Here is a 15507-nt window from a genome sequence, read left to right on the forward strand (position 1 = left end):
GGACGTTGAGGTGGAGGAGCAGAAGACAGAAAAACAAAGCCAACAAATAAAACTTTTACAGCCACGCTTGCCTTCTACCGAGATGCTATTTCTGTGAAAATGTTGAATGAGTCAGCGAAGGGCTCAGTGCTCTCAGACACACACACACACACACACACACACACTCTCAGACAATGAAAGAAGGAACAGTCCCTCCTGACAGGAACGATTGTAAACACAATAAAAACCTCACAGGAACAGGCAGATCTACATCAGAGCTGAATGAATCAGTCAGCCTTGATTCAGGTCCAAAACCCGAATCAAAACCACCCAGGAGCCCAAAGTAAAGCCCTGACAGATCCAAGACACATTCCTCAGAGAAATCAAAAATATTTTCCTCACTGGCACTTCAGAAATCCACAGAAGCATTGAAGTACTTCCACTAATATTCTCTGAAGTTCTTTACAGGAACCCGCTCAGCAAACACAGACGCCACTAAAGATGATTTAAAGCACTCAGTTATCCTCACAGCACTGAGGGCCTCCGGCACCCTTTGTGTCAGATCTCACACTCAGGATCTTCATTTCCTCTGTGTGTGTGTGAGTGTGTGTGTGTCTGTGTGTGAGTGTGTGTGTGTGTGCGTGCCCAGTAGAAACAATCCTGTTCCAGTTCTGATGAAGTCTGTTTATATTCCAGTGATTTTATAACCTCCAGAGTGGACACAGATGGTGTTTTCAGTGCTTGTAGGATTCAGACTTTTAATAAACAAAGATGTCATGTCATGAAGTTTCTCAGGATCTCTTTTGGACTGAAGAAAACAAGCGGCATTTTACCAAGAAATTAACTGATTAAATTAGAGTGTAACTGATGCTAAAAAGTTGTTCTGTCTGTCCTTGACTGACAGCAGCCATGAAGGTACAACAGAGACTGAAACAGAAACGGTGGCCTGTGAAAACCCTGACACCATCTGCTAAACTGCAAGAGAAACTGTGAATTCCTCTTCAATTTAAAAATCAGCGCAGAGTAACACCCTGAACCCCCAGTCGTTCCAGTGAAAACGCTAGCGATGCTAATCCTGGCAGTAAAACATAATGTTTATGCTGAGCAGCTTCAGGCGGACGACTCCATGAATGTAAAGCAGAGACAGAGCTGAGAAAGAGCGACTTCAGCAGGATTTCCCAGGACCGACGTGAAATACCAGCAACACGTGCAGCAGCACGATTATCTCCGAATCGTTTCATCTATTAAAATGTCAGAGCTGTGATGTGACAGAGCTGAGGTTTCCTCAAGACCACAGTTTATGAACCGCTTGCTTGTTCCAACCAAAGTCAGAAACCCAAAGAAGTTCAAGTTAACAATCAGGCAAAATAAAGAAAAGCAGCAAATTAATATATCTGAGAATTTTTGCTTAAAAAATAAGTTAGATTTTTCTTGAGACGACTTGTGGAGATGCAACAGCAAAATAATAATTCAGTCCTTTAGCCTTCATATCAACCTCGCCGTGTGGAGCAGAATTACTGATTCAGAAGGCTTCAGACACAGTGCGACTGAGGTGCGACTTGGAGAGCAAAGTGACACGTGAAGAAGAAGATAATTAAGGCAGCAGATGCGGAGACTGAAACACAAATCAGAAACAGCAGCGGCGGAAAACAGGCAGCAAAACTGTGAACAGTGGGAGAACTGAGGCGAGAAGGCGAGAGACGGGAAAAAGGGGGGAGAAAAAGGCGAGAACATGGCGGACTGACTCAGGTAGACACTGCGTTAACGTGAGCGGAAGTGATAATAAGATGCTTCTGCTTCTTCACTTCTTATCACTGACTGGCATTAAGATATCGTCCACTTTAAGGACAGGAAATGAAGCACAGGATACTGAGTGCTTTTTGCCTGCCTCACATTCATTATTCTGTGGGAAACACACAGCAGTGAAGTCAGGCCAACCTGAACCAAGAGTGGGATGAAAAGAACAGAATAAGAAGAGCAAGGAAATGAAGAAGAGGAAGAGGAAGAAAGAGGGGGAAAACACCTCTGGATTTTATAAAAATCATCTTCAGTTTGGAATATCAACAACGCTGAGAAGGTAGATTAACTATAAATCAACTTCAGATGAATTTAGTCAACAAAAACTGAAAGCACAGGAGACGAAGCTATGAGGATCGAGATGAAGAAGAATCAGCTTTATTGACAGTATATATATTTTTACATACACACACTGAATTTGTCTTCTGCATTTGACCCATCCTTAGTTGAACACACACATGCAAAACCCACAAATTACATGCAGTGAAACACACACAGGAGCAGTGGGCAGCATCAAGCGCCCGGGGAGCATATTGGGGGGTTAAGTGCCTTGCTCAAGGGCACATCAGCCGGCTAATGAAGGGGGGGGGCATTTTATCGCATTAATCACTCCACCACACCCAAATTTTTCCTGCCCGTCTGGTGGGGGAATCGAACCCGTGACCCTCCGATCACAAGCCGCTTCTCCAACCTCTAGGCCACGGCTGCCCCCAGCCTCTCGGACTGGTTCTCGAACCAGAGTTTGAAAGTATTTTAACAAATTCAGCTGTCAGACCAGAATCCTTTTGAATCCCTTGTTGCACCTCGATAGCTTTGGATTTTAACATTTTAAAGTAAACGAGGGCTAAAATACCGACAAGTCTAAGACGTCTAATTGCCTTTGAGGGTAGAAACACGACAGCTTCGTTCACAGCTTGTGTTAATTACATCGATGTGACACCTTTAATTACCAGCTGTAGCCTGCTGTACTTCACGAGTTACTTCATCCAAATACTGAACGTCCTGAGTCAGAACTACGAGGCTGATGAGAGAAATTGAGTGAATTTATCTAACAGTTTCCAGAAAATGTACTCGACCACAATTTTTATCAACACCACAATTGACATAAATCCAGAGGTAGAAGATTTGATTCTTATTGCTTTCAGCTGTCAAGTAAGTGAGAAAAGTCTGCTGACAATTCAGTTGAACTGGCTCAGCTGTTTGACAAGGGAAAATAATTTGATCCCAAAATTCAAAAAGTAAACGTTGCAGTCTGTGTGGTCATCACAGGATCAGGTTTCCACTGCTGCTCCCTTATCCAGGCCTGGCAACCGTGTGGACAGCTTTTCAACGCACACTCCAGTCGTCTCTCTGTGTGCGGACAAAGTGAAACCTGCTGGTCGGTGGACTCCTCATGTTGTTGTCAGCCTCTTGCTGTTCTGTGCACAGGGATTTTCTAACCCTCCCTCATCACCTCCTGCAACCACTTCTCCAACCATCCTGCTCGTGGCCTCCTGCTCTCCATAAACAGCCGACCCACGAGGGTACCAGCCAGACCCCCGATGAGCAGCGTCTGACTGTCTCCAAACCTGTCAAGAACTCACAGTGGGTACCTCGGGAGCTAATCCAAGCGGCAGATGAGGACATGGATTTTGCATTTCATGCCCAGTGCACTGAATGGCAGCTGTCAGCGCATTAAAACATTTGGTATCGGGCTGCTCCCTCACTCTGAACCGACGCATACACGAGTACAACTCATCTGACACCATCACACTGTCTCAGCACTGAGCTGCTGCAGACTACAATCCACTGCTTCACGCTCTCATAGACTTCAGTTAAACTCCTCCACGTGTCCTCGCTGCTACCGATGACCTCCTGCCTCCCGGAGCTAACGAACCCACACATGGCCCACGAGGCACTGAAACACTAAACACAGACCCTCGATGTGCATTCATACATGTGGCAGCAAGCGGAGGACGGACACACACACACACACACACACACTTATACATCCCATTAGCGTCCTACACCTGTAAGCGCCACGTGCTGAGATGCTTGAGAACAGCAAATATGGACACAGAGGAGGAAACTGAGACAGAAAGTGAGAGCGGAAGTGAAGGCAACCCGAGACTGTGAAAGAGGAGGAAAAAAGCCGAAGAAAGACGAGGGAGAGGCAGGAAGCTGAACTACTGTGTCAGCAAATGATTAACAGCAGAACAAAACACACATCTGGGAAGATGGAAGCAGAAGTTTTGATTAAAAAGTAAGGCTGACGTTATGCTGTATAGTAAACAAATCCTACAAAAAGATGAAATCGCACAGCGCATCACTCGCTCTTCCTCATTCCCTCCACAAGCCCACTGATTCCTACTGCGGACGGCGCATCGCCAGGTTTTCCTAAACGTAACCACGTATGTTTGAAGCCTAAGCCTCATCAAACCGAGACTGAAAAGTTAAAATGATCATTAAAAATTTCACAGGACAGGAAGACCGGATTCCCGCCATCGGCACTGTGCTGGCTTCCATGGATTTGTTACCTGCACTGACTGTTATTTCTCTGTTAAAGTAAATTAAGACTAAATGGTTCATTAATTAAGGACTATTTTCAGCTGAGGATTGTTACACAACAGGGCAGATGTGGGACTGACTAATAATAAGATGTACTGTTTAAATACATGATAATGAAGGAAAATGTCACCCACTGCAACAGTGTGACTCACTGATGCCACCAGCTGTCCATCAACACCTGCTGGCCGGCGCCACTGGCACGTTCATCCGCTCTCCACAGCACTTTCTCGCCGGTTGTCTCTCTTCTCATTTTGTTGTTTAGACTTTTAAGATGTTTGTTTTTTCTCTGACGTTGCATCATTCTACACACACACACACACACACATGTTGGAGTGTTTCTGTGGGAATTTGTGCCCATTCATGCATTTGTGAGGTCACACACTGATGTTGGACCAAAAGGCCTGGCTCACAATCTCCGTTCCAGTTTATCCCAAAGGTGTTGGATGGGGTTGAGGTCAGGGCTCTGTGTGGGCCAGTCAAGTTCTTCCACACCAAACTCATCCAACCATGTCTTTATGGAGCTTTGCTTTGTGCACTGGGGCACAGTCATGCTGGAATAGAAAAGGGCCTTCAACAAACTGTTGCCACAAAGTTGGAAGCATAGCATTGTCCAAAATGTCTTGGTGTGCTGAAGCATTAAGATTTCCCTTCACTGGAAGTCAGGGGCCGAGCCCAAACCCTGAGAAACAGCCCCATCCCAATACTTTTGTCTATATAGCATCAAGGCAGAAGAATAGCTTTTTGGATGACAATGGAGCTCTGCGGCACAGAGGAAACTGCCACAAAGACAGTGAGAAAAATAAAGAGCATCACCAGTCAGTCTGTTTGTGCTGCAGTGACCTAAAAACAGTTTCAAAAGACGTATGACTCAAGTAAACAAGCGCACAGTTTGTTGCCAGTAGGTCAACAAGAGTAAAAAATTTATGAAAGTAGTTAAAGTTCAGTGTGATTAAAGCGCACCATCTAACACATACAATCTGATGGAAAACGAGAGGAGACAGTCGGGTTTCACTGCACCAACGCACATGCAAAGAAGAAAATCATCCGCAGCGCATCAGAAGTGAGCGTTTTTCCCTTTAGGTAAGACGTCTCTGTAAACAAGCCCAGGGCTGCAACGCATCAAAGGCGCCCGATTAATTCGCAACAAGGCCGAGGAGCCTGGGAGCCAATAAAAAGAATTTATCATCACCAGACTGCAGAGCAACACGACATAACGAGATCTGAAAGCTCATTTTAGAAGCCACCACAGAGCGCGTCAGTTAGCGATCTAAACTTTATCTCCTCACATCCTTTCTCCTCCTGCGTCTGATCCGTTATCAGGTCCATCAGGACTGCAGCAACACGTTCCTCTGTGTGTGTGTGGAGTGTGTTTACGGTGGAGTGAGTGAGTGAATGAATGAACGGACAGACTTAACAGGGAGAACAGCACGTGTGTGTGTGTGTGTGTGTGTGCTGCGGACAGCAGAGTCGAGCGCCGTTCGGTCCTGGATGAAGGTTGAGGACATCAGGGCCGATCGAGTTACAGGAACAGATCCTGGAATAGACGTCTGACTCACCGTCTTCCTGCTCGTCTCCTCAGTTCTTGGCAATGAGGCTCATAAGGCACATGTTGAACACCGTGAGGCAGAAGCTGATCATATTCGATGTGTATATTCTGTTTGTATGGCGGTGGCATTGAGAGACGGGATTCACTCTCCACCTTTGAAACAGCAGCTCCACAAAAAAAAATTGCAACTCTGTGCCCAATTTACAGCAGGACACACTGTACAGTCAAGCTGCAGTACTCTGCTTTATCAAGTGACACACATATAAGGCCCCTTAAGGCAAACAGCAAAACACAACAATGGACGTACTATCACCTTAAAGGTGAGTGCAGGCGAATGTGTTCACCAGCTGCTAACTTTGGCACTTGGTGGCAGGCAGATGGAGTGGGCACACTGGGTTACTGAGGTTGATGAGAGCCTGGTTTTTGGACCAGAAAACCAAAAACAATGCGGTACGAGAGTCTAAAACGGAGGAACAAGAGGATCCGGATGATGACTCCCTGTGGTCCTGTCCCCACAAGCCTGCAACTTTATCTGTGGTCATCTGATCCACTGTTCATATAAGAAACATATGAAAATCGACTGTATTTCTTGCTCTGTTTCTGTTTCTCACTCTGTCCTACTCTCTCTCTCTCTCTCTCACACACACACACACACACACACACACACTTTAGATTTTTTTCCATCTTCACACACTTCAATCGTGGCAGACAGACTCGAGGAGATGTGAGCTATGAGGCTCCAGAGCAACGCCAGGTGTTCCAAGTCTGCAGAGCTCGTGCACACTTTGTGCCCTCACAGCCTTAAAAATCTTCAGAACTTTCCCAAGAGCTAATTTGCATCCTGAGTGTGGGATTGGGTGTCTATTTTGGGTCCCGTTCACACACTGAGAGGGCGTCTCTCTGTCTCTTTCTGTGGCAGGGAGTAATTCTGCAATCACCAGGTTCTACTCCACTCACACTGAAAGTGAAGAAACCCTCTCGAAATCCAGTGGAAAGTCTGCAGAATAAAAACTATGAAACCAAGCTGATTTTTGTACTTTCAGAAGAATACGTTTTAGAGATTCAAAGAGTTTGAAGTAACAACGCGAGTATGACCAAAAACAACAGGAAATCAGCACCTGTGTGACATGTTTGTACTGTTCCGCCTTGTGCAGGGCAAACACGTTTTTCCTCTAGCGTTGCTTCACAATGAGACCGGTGGTGGCAGTCTTACTGTCACATCTTTGCAATTAATGTTCATATGGGACAATTAAATCACTGACAAAATTAATTACTCTGATATTAAATCAGCGTACAAAAACACCTCACGGTCAACAGCGGCGTCGAGCATCGTTGGGTGCTCATGAAAAACTTCCAGTGTGTATATTTATCATCTCTACGCTGTACTTCACTCATATTTGCCAGTCCTGGGCGGAGCTTCCTGTGATGACACAGCTGATAACAAGTGAGAAAAAGGTGAACGAGCATCAGTCTGACATGTGTCATGTGTGCGTTAGTGCTGTGTATTAATAAACATGTATACGTGTGCTTATACCTTGCCTGAGGTCCCTTTGCTCCAGCAGATTTGCCCATAGATTCATTTCAACAACATTAAAAGTTATCCTGAAGCCTCACCTCTAATGAACTCAGGCCAATTTAACTTTCGTGACCGTTAATCTAAACGGTAATACACGCCGTCTGTCTCGCCCCCCCGAAGGTGCCCTGGAGATCGACTAAAGCCCCCCAGCGATTCACACGGCTTCCTGACAAAAAGTGTGTTATGTTAATGTTGCCAGGCAACAGGACTTCAGACCGTACAGAAAATAAAGATTTCTGGCTAATATTGATTCATAGCAATGCTGGTTCCAACAAGCAAACAGCTACCACCATAAGTTTCAACCCCTCATTTCACACGTCTTTTAAAGAGGAGCAGGTCAGCGAGCAGCAGAAGGGCGACAGCGGGGAGCATATTGACTCCAGGATGATGGTAGTAAAGGGACGCTTTGCGAATCGATACGGCCTGCAGCACAGTGCAGTCCTAAGCCCATGTCTCTGTCCATACAGCTCTGTTGTCAGTGTGTGTGCGCCCATTAGCTGGCTCAGTATTATTCCCTTGCATCACAGGAGAACACACAGCTGCCTCTGAACAGGCTTCCTCCCAAGGCGCCTCACTTTGTTGCTGTAAGTGGTTTGATCATCAGCACGCCGGCCAGGAATGCACAGCATACAGATGTTTATCTACGACTTTTATTTTCTCTGCATCACCATCCCACCCCCTCTCCTCTCTGCTCCTCTCTGCTTGCTTCTCCTCATAAATTTGTAAACACGTCCCCTGCCCGCCTCCCCTCCTCCTCCCCCTCCCGACACCCATTCCAGCACAGCAAAGCACCAGCTCCACACTCTCCCATTGGCTGACAGTGACATCACTTGTGCAAAGTGTCGAGTCAGACTCCCGCTCGCTCGCTGTCTGACGGCTGGCGCCCTCTTGTGTCCGCAGAGGACGCTGCTGCGGGTGCAAGTCGAACTGATCGGCCGTCCCAAACACCCTTTTACGTGTTGAACATCCGCAGAGAAACACACTGACCCCAGATCAGTGGTGATGCGTGACTTTCACCTTATCGGAGTCATCTGATCCCAAACAGAAGCCGAGGACGTTGGCCAAGTGAACTGGCTCATGTTTTGTCTGTCCGTACAGGCCATCAGACTGAATTAGACTGAAAGCCTTCCTGATTATCAGAACTAACTGGATCACGTCGGCTCCCCTCAGCTGCTGATGGCTGCTGACTGCATGGTGTAATCTGCCCTCTGGTGTTCTCAGGTTACTACAGCATCATCCCGCATCACCACAATCTGATATACTGCTGGGTGTCTATTTTAAGGTTTGATGTTCTTTTTATTGTTTGGCTCGTTTTATTAGCTCATAAATTATGCCAGTAATCTGTGATGAAACTCAACCGTCATGCACTTTAAAATCCACGAGATCAAATTCAGCAAATGGCTGCAAGAAATTAAAGCTGCTACTTTAGAACAACATGCAGGCTATCTTTTTAAAAGGAACTGATTGTTTTGGTTTGTTACGTGCAACAACATTCAGTTCAGTATATTGAAGAAGAAAAGCAGCTGTTTCTACGTCACAAGCATAAAGTGAGTGGGATCTTCGCTTGATCAATTAAACTAAATGATTTACAGATTCTCTGCTGGCTAATCTTCTGCCAATGGACTCATTGACAAATTAATCGACAAGTCGTTTCAGCCCTTCGTGGGACACTGATGCTGTTATAGAATATTGCAAAGAGCAGGCAGGAGAGCTGTGTGTGATGCAGATCACTGGACACATGAGGCAGCCTCTGGATCAAAACGGCAGCACGTCAGATCTGTTTGCTGTTTCCTACCTTGCGGCTGGTGTAGTGGGCGTGTTTGGCCAGCTTGACATTCAGCCCTTGCAGGAAAACCTCATCGGTGACTTTGCCGACATTCATGCAGGCCTCGTCCAGCACGGAGAAGATGCCCTTATGCTGCTGCTCCACCAGATCCACGATGATCTGGTTATTGAAGTAATCGATCTAACGACAAAGGACACAGAGGAGAGATGCTTTTCAGTGTTCACTAACTTAATAATTATTAAAGTCTTCCTATGCTAACATATGAAAATAAAGCATGTGGTCTCCAACTGGGGCACAAGAAAACAGAATTTGGAAATAATTTATTTTAGCACAATATTTCATACAGAAATGTTAAAAACTATTCTTATATTTTTTTTGCTATAATGGGCTGTATGACAAGTGCCTTTTGAGTTTGGAATTTAAAAAGAAATATTTTTTTTTAAAACAGAAGGACACAGAGGGTAAGACGAGAGACAAAGATGGTGTCAGAAATGAAAAGATGCCCCCAAACCATAACTAAGTAAATAAATAACCAAAAGTGTCCTCCATACATGTTTCCACGGGATGCCTTCGCGCTGATACTCTTCCTGTTCCTGCTTCAGCACCAGCTGGATGAAAAGCTGCTGCAGCTTTTCATTGCAGTAGTTGATGCAGAACTGCTCAAAGCTGCAGGAAACAGAAGAGAATAAACATCAAGTAAATCAGATTTTCTTTATTTATAAATTTCTTACTGATAAAGATGCAGATGCTCTTTCTGCCGGTGGAGTATTTGGTCTGATTCAAACCTGTTGTTCTGGAAAATCTCAAAGCCATAGATGTCCAGCACTCCGATGACCGTGTTCTTCCCGTGGATTCTGGCATCGTAGTTCTTCACCTCAATGATGTCATTGATCCGTCCCACAATCCAGCAGAACAGACGCTCATACATGGCCTGGGAGGGCGACAAAAAATAATACTCATCAGAGTAAGTAAAGTGTGCAGTACACTAATTGGGTGGTAGCCGGTGAGAAAGTGCCTTGCTCGGGGGCACAGGGCAGTCAAGCACACAGACAAATAACAGCAACAGAGCGAAATGTCACAATATCAGACGTTTGTTCACAGCCCACAGCGCTGCTCTTCAGTCTGCCCACATGCATCGCTTCCTCCACCGTCTCCAGCCGCTGCCTGGAGTCACAACACTGTGACTCACGCTCGTGTGAATCAGTGTGAACCGCAGTAAAAATGCTGCCAAGCGTTTAGCGAAATGTCACAACCTGGCGGACATCAGCAGGTCCATGTTGTTTTTCTTGACAGCCTGACTGCATGTCATACTCTCGCCTCCCACCTTGGCTAGAGCGTCCCGTCCGTAGCTGGCCTCTTGTGCCGTGTGCTGCTTCTCGATGACGTCTCGGCCCGTGGCCACCGTGCGGTAGAGCAGGGCTTTCTCCACGTTTTCTTCTTTGGTGGACAGCAGCTCCCTGATCACAGACACCAGCTTTGTGTTCTCTATCAAGGTCACGTCGCCGTCCACGCCGAAAGTCAGGTTACCCTGAAAGGACGGAAGATGGGGGGGTGGTCAGCTTGGTGCTCACTGTTCAACATTAGATAAGAAGGTGGAAACAACTTTCATGTGTGTGCGCAACATGTGATTCTAAAGCTAGCACGTTAGCTTAGCACAGAGGCTGCAGCAGGGAGAAGCGTGGCTCCCTGTGAAACCACAACTTGTTATTTTTGTGTGCAGATTAAACAAACAGGAACTAATATGTTAATTAAATTTGGAGGTTTGGACAAAACCAGACGAGCTGCCTCCTCCTGTTTCCTGTCTTGATGCTTCGCTAAGATAATCGCCTGCCAGCTCAAGCTTGATGTTTATAATGTGGGAGTTTTTCTCAAAATAGGTGCTTTTGTAATACAGGGGACGTGCAGTCGACCCTAAATAGAAAAATAAAGTTTCCAGTAATTAACAAATAATGTCTGAATGTTTACTTGGCTCTAAAAGGAGACGTTCTTTCAAAAGGATTCTTCTAAAAATCAACATATGTGTAAAAAATAAAAATAAATAATCAGAACCCTTAAATTGTCCATTTTTGGTAAGATCTATAGTGAGCTGTTTTTGAGCTGACAGGAATAAAAAGAAAACATAAACATTTGCAAACCCTTCCACTCGCTATCTTGGCAAAGACATCGTTTCACTTTGCCAACACAACACTCGAGTGTCTGCAGTCTGCACGCAGGACGAGCAGCAGGCTGGGACACAGCTGGACCGAGCAGGGATTTGATATTATCGAGTATTACCAGATGGAGGATGGTGGCCACGATCTTGTAAACGGTCTGAATCTCATCCCCAGTGAAGCCGATCACTTTCATGGCATCGGCTACAGCTTTGAAATCAGCCCCATCATTGATGCAAGACTGGAAAGAGAGAAGGGAAGGAGAAAATGTTGGAAAAGGATGACAAGGAATTAGTGAAAGGAAACAGGGCTGAGACTGGCTTTTTAAACATCTGTTGACTGTGTTTCTCACACGATAATTTCCCTTCCGTCTCTCAATAACCACGCTGGGATATCAAACTCCCAGAGTTAATTAAATTACAAACTGGTGCTGAAGTGCAACGTCTCGTTATATAAAAATAGGAGCCGCTGAGGCACATGGTGTACAAACCGCCACCTCAGCTGTTTGGTTGGATTGTGCTCCATGACATCAGGCTGTTTGCTGCTGTCAAGTGGGCTTTTTTTTCCTACTCATTAAGCTCATGCAAAGATCTAAATTAAGACATCCTCTGGAGAGCAACCCAGAGATGATGACTGCTGAAATACTTTTTCTACATTTGATACTTTACACTCCAAATATGTCATTTGTGTGGTTTGTTTCAAAAACCTGTAAACTGTGGTGAGTAAACACACATCCGTGAGTTGTACACTGGGTTGGATTTAACCCACAAACAAACAAACAAACGTCTCGCTCGCACTCTCTCAGGCTTTCGTTTTTTGAGGGGTTTTATGCACTTCCGTTTGTTTGCGTGCAGACTAAATTGTTAAATGTTTGGACTACCTTAATCTGGCCTCCAACTTTGATGTAGTTGTAGGCTGTCGGGTCCTTCTGGATGTGAAGAGAGCGCAAAAGGGAGTCTGGAGCTCCTCTGAGCAGCTGGTGGAGGACCACAAACAGACGCAGTTAGCTTACAACACTTCATACAGCGGCGACTAAATACACACACACACACACACACTGTTTGCATTCCACTTTAAGCTGAATGCATCTGTTCTCTCACACTCAACATCCACGCTGCAGGGATTCATATTCCTGCTCTTCTCTTCAGTCTTAACAAAATAAACGGGTGCATGTACGCACATACTGTCCAGACCCCCTCTTCACGTGCAAACACACAACAAACACTTATTCACCTGGTAGAATGAGTGAAAGCTCCTCTCTCCTGGCTGCTGGAAAATCACCCTGGACTGTCGCAGAGAGACCAAACAGCACAGTGTCAGACAGCCGTCTTCAAGCCGCAAACAAAAAAAAGTGAGTAAAGTTTTCGCTGTCTGAACGCAAAAGCTAAAGGCCGGTGGCTTGTGGTCCTTTATGTGGAGCTTGTCTTCTCACAGCACTTTGAGACCACACCCAGGACTCATGTTAAAGTCAAATAATGACTCTAATCTGTGCAGTAATCAGAAAAGGTTTTTAATTTCCTGTAATGTCTTGTTTATCATCATGCAAACCCTCAGATTTCCAATATCCTGCACCCCCACATGGGGCGTTCAGATGGCCAGGTCTGCAATGGAGGAACAAGGAGGAGCAGTCCTGTTTGGGATTTATCAGCGCATTTGGAACACATTTTGAGCAGATGTTTGCTTTGTACCCATCAGCACCAACAATACAGTCTTTACTCTACTAAATCAGCAAGAAAAATCACTGACTTCACTGTCACCAGGTCATAGGTGTGTCTTCCTTTGTTAGCTGGCAGGCCTTTACCTTTTCCAGCAGGTAGTTGTTGATGTGGCCTCCGATGGGATCTCCCTTGAAGTCAAAATTGATGTCCATGTACTTGCCAAAGCGGCTGGAGTTGTCGTTGCGGTTGGTCTTGGCGTTCCCAAAGGCCTCCAAGACACAGTTGGATTTAAGCAGCATGTTTTTCACCCTGCGGGGAGGCAGGGTGACATTACAAGTTCAAAGGCTGACTAAGTACAAGCAGGTTAAAAGAGTGACTCATACTGATAAAGAACCCACATGTGTTACGACGCAGCAGTATTACAGATCACAGATGAAGAGAAAGTCCCACATGATTTTAAGATCTGCTTTACTTCCTCCTCGTGGCCATTCTTTGAGAAAAAGTTCAAGCTGTTCTACTCAATGATAAGACATCACTAGCGACCAGCTGGAGAACATAGCGGAGCAACGAGCAGCTAAAGAGCAGCATACACCTCTCAGGTCATCAGAAACTCCACTGTAAATGATTGCTAATGTTGCTTATTGTCTGCACATGAAGAGGGACGACATGACAGCACAAACAATGGCTGGCTGCGGTGCAGGTCAAACAAAACTGTTATGTTCAACGGTGCAGACTCTGGCTCCAGATGACATAACCAGCAAACCATCATATCCCATACACTCTATGGCAGTGGGGGTTTTTGTGCTCCAAGTGGCCAAAAAATCTAATACTGCAGGTTTAACCGGCACAGTGACCTACGTTTTACCTGAGACTGCTTGGTGTGTGCAGTGGGGTTTTGCAACCAGCAGCTTTAAGACGTTTGAATGCATCACCAGCAGTTTGTATTCACCATTTACCTGCAGTACAGTACAGTCGACCATCATACCTTTAACGCACACAAATCTTCTCTCAATTACTGACCCACATGTTGTCAACTTTAAATCAAAGCTTATCTCTTGCTTTTCTGAGTACATCTACTTTATAATGTCAAGTTTCAACACAGTTATGACCTTGAACTCACCACAATCTAAGACGATGACTATCTGGCATATTCCTTCACTGGAAGATAACAATAACTACAACAGCAGAGATAACATAATAAAGCCGACCATGTAATAAAGGTCTGACAGAAGATACTATAATCAGGAATGAGTCATGGCGTTATTGTGGCCTTCACAGGCACTAAAAAGAGCGAAAGACCTTTTCTTTTGTGACACGGTTTACGGTTTGCTCTGTGGTGGGCGTCTCACGCAGCCTTCACCTCACATTAAAATATCATGTGCGCCTAAGTGTCTGCAAAAAGGGCTTTTGTGATGAATATTTTCCAGTAAATTGTTTGTGCAACAGCAGAAATGATGCATAACAAGCGAGACCGCAGGCAGAAAGCCTCCCTGTCCCAGTCTGCTGTTTAGTCTCCAAAGCAGGCGTGTGCACATGTTCTGCAGGGTGTTCAGCTTTAACAGAGTCAACAGCAGCAGCTCACCTTTCAACCTCAGCCCTCTGATTGGGATTGGTGATAGCAGCAATGTATTGCATTATATACTTGCTGGCTTCCGTCTTTCCGGCCCCACTTTCCCCTGCAATTAAAGAGAAGAAAAGAGCAAATTAAACCAAACCTCAAGCTATTTGCTAACCCAGAGTGGTCAAAGCTGGAACACCAAACAAATAGAAATCTGAGATTTTTTTGTCATCAGACCGCAGAATAAAACTCATAACCAAAGCAAAATATGTGTTTTGAATATGAGCATATTTCAGTTGACCACACTTGATTTTTATCTTTTAATGGGAGACCAAATTGTTTCCTTGTCTTCATTTGGATTCATGACATGTGGATTTAGAAGGGCTCAGTTCCTCTTCTGGCCACTGAGTGGCGCTGCATCCCCTACATGCTTCTCCATGCTGTCACACAGCTTGGGACCACATGAAATATTTTTAAAACTTGCTTTTATTTCCAGCTTATTTTCATTTTATCAAATATCAAAGACTCTGAAGAGAGAAAACATCTGAGTGGAAATAACACATTTTTGGAGAAGGACTTTATATCATAAGTCCAAGAGGATAAAAATGGATCCCAAACTTATTATTTGTAAATGTGCCAGAGAGTAAAAGACCTTTGTGCGTTTTTGTGTGGCCCATGTACGGGGGCTTCCCGTGTTACCTGAGATGACAATACAAGTGTCTTTGTTCCTCCTCTTCATGGCTTTGTAAGCAGCGTCGGCGATGGCAAAGAGGTGGGGCGGCCTCTCGTACAGCTCACGGCCCTTGTACTGTTCTATGGTGTCGCGGCCGTAGACGTTCATGGCACGGTAAGGATTGACTGACACCACCACCTCGCCGATGTAGCTGTAGATCCTCCCCTTCTCAAACCT

The 15507-nt window shown here is 45.3% G+C and overlaps 1 protein-coding gene across 1 annotated transcript in view; it reads right to left on the reverse strand.

The window, feature by feature from the left end:
• myo1d (myosin 1D) overlaps positions 1-15507 on the reverse strand; it is an 83333-nt gene that overhangs the window by 51227 nt on the left and 16599 nt on the right. Inside the window, exons 2-11 of the mRNA XM_046376529.1 lie at positions 15297-15505; positions 14622-14715; positions 13183-13348; positions 12615-12668; positions 12262-12357; positions 11506-11622; positions 10556-10759; positions 10017-10162; positions 9783-9897; positions 9241-9411 (exon numbers count right to left, since the gene is read on the reverse strand). Coding sequence (XP_046232485.1) covers positions 9241-9411; positions 9783-9897; positions 10017-10162; positions 10556-10759; positions 11506-11622; positions 12262-12357; positions 12615-12668; positions 13183-13348; positions 14622-14715; positions 15297-15505 — 1372 coding nt within the window. The remainder of the gene's footprint in view (positions 1-9240; positions 9412-9782; positions 9898-10016; positions 10163-10555; positions 10760-11505; positions 11623-12261; positions 12358-12614; positions 12669-13182; positions 13349-14621; positions 14716-15296; positions 15506-15507) is intronic.

The sequence above is a fragment of the Scatophagus argus genome, chromosome 21 (assembly GCF_020382885.2).
Source record: "Scatophagus argus isolate fScaArg1 chromosome 21, fScaArg1.pri, whole genome shotgun sequence".
NCBI lineage: Eukaryota > Metazoa > Chordata > Actinopteri > Scatophagidae > Scatophagus > Scatophagus argus.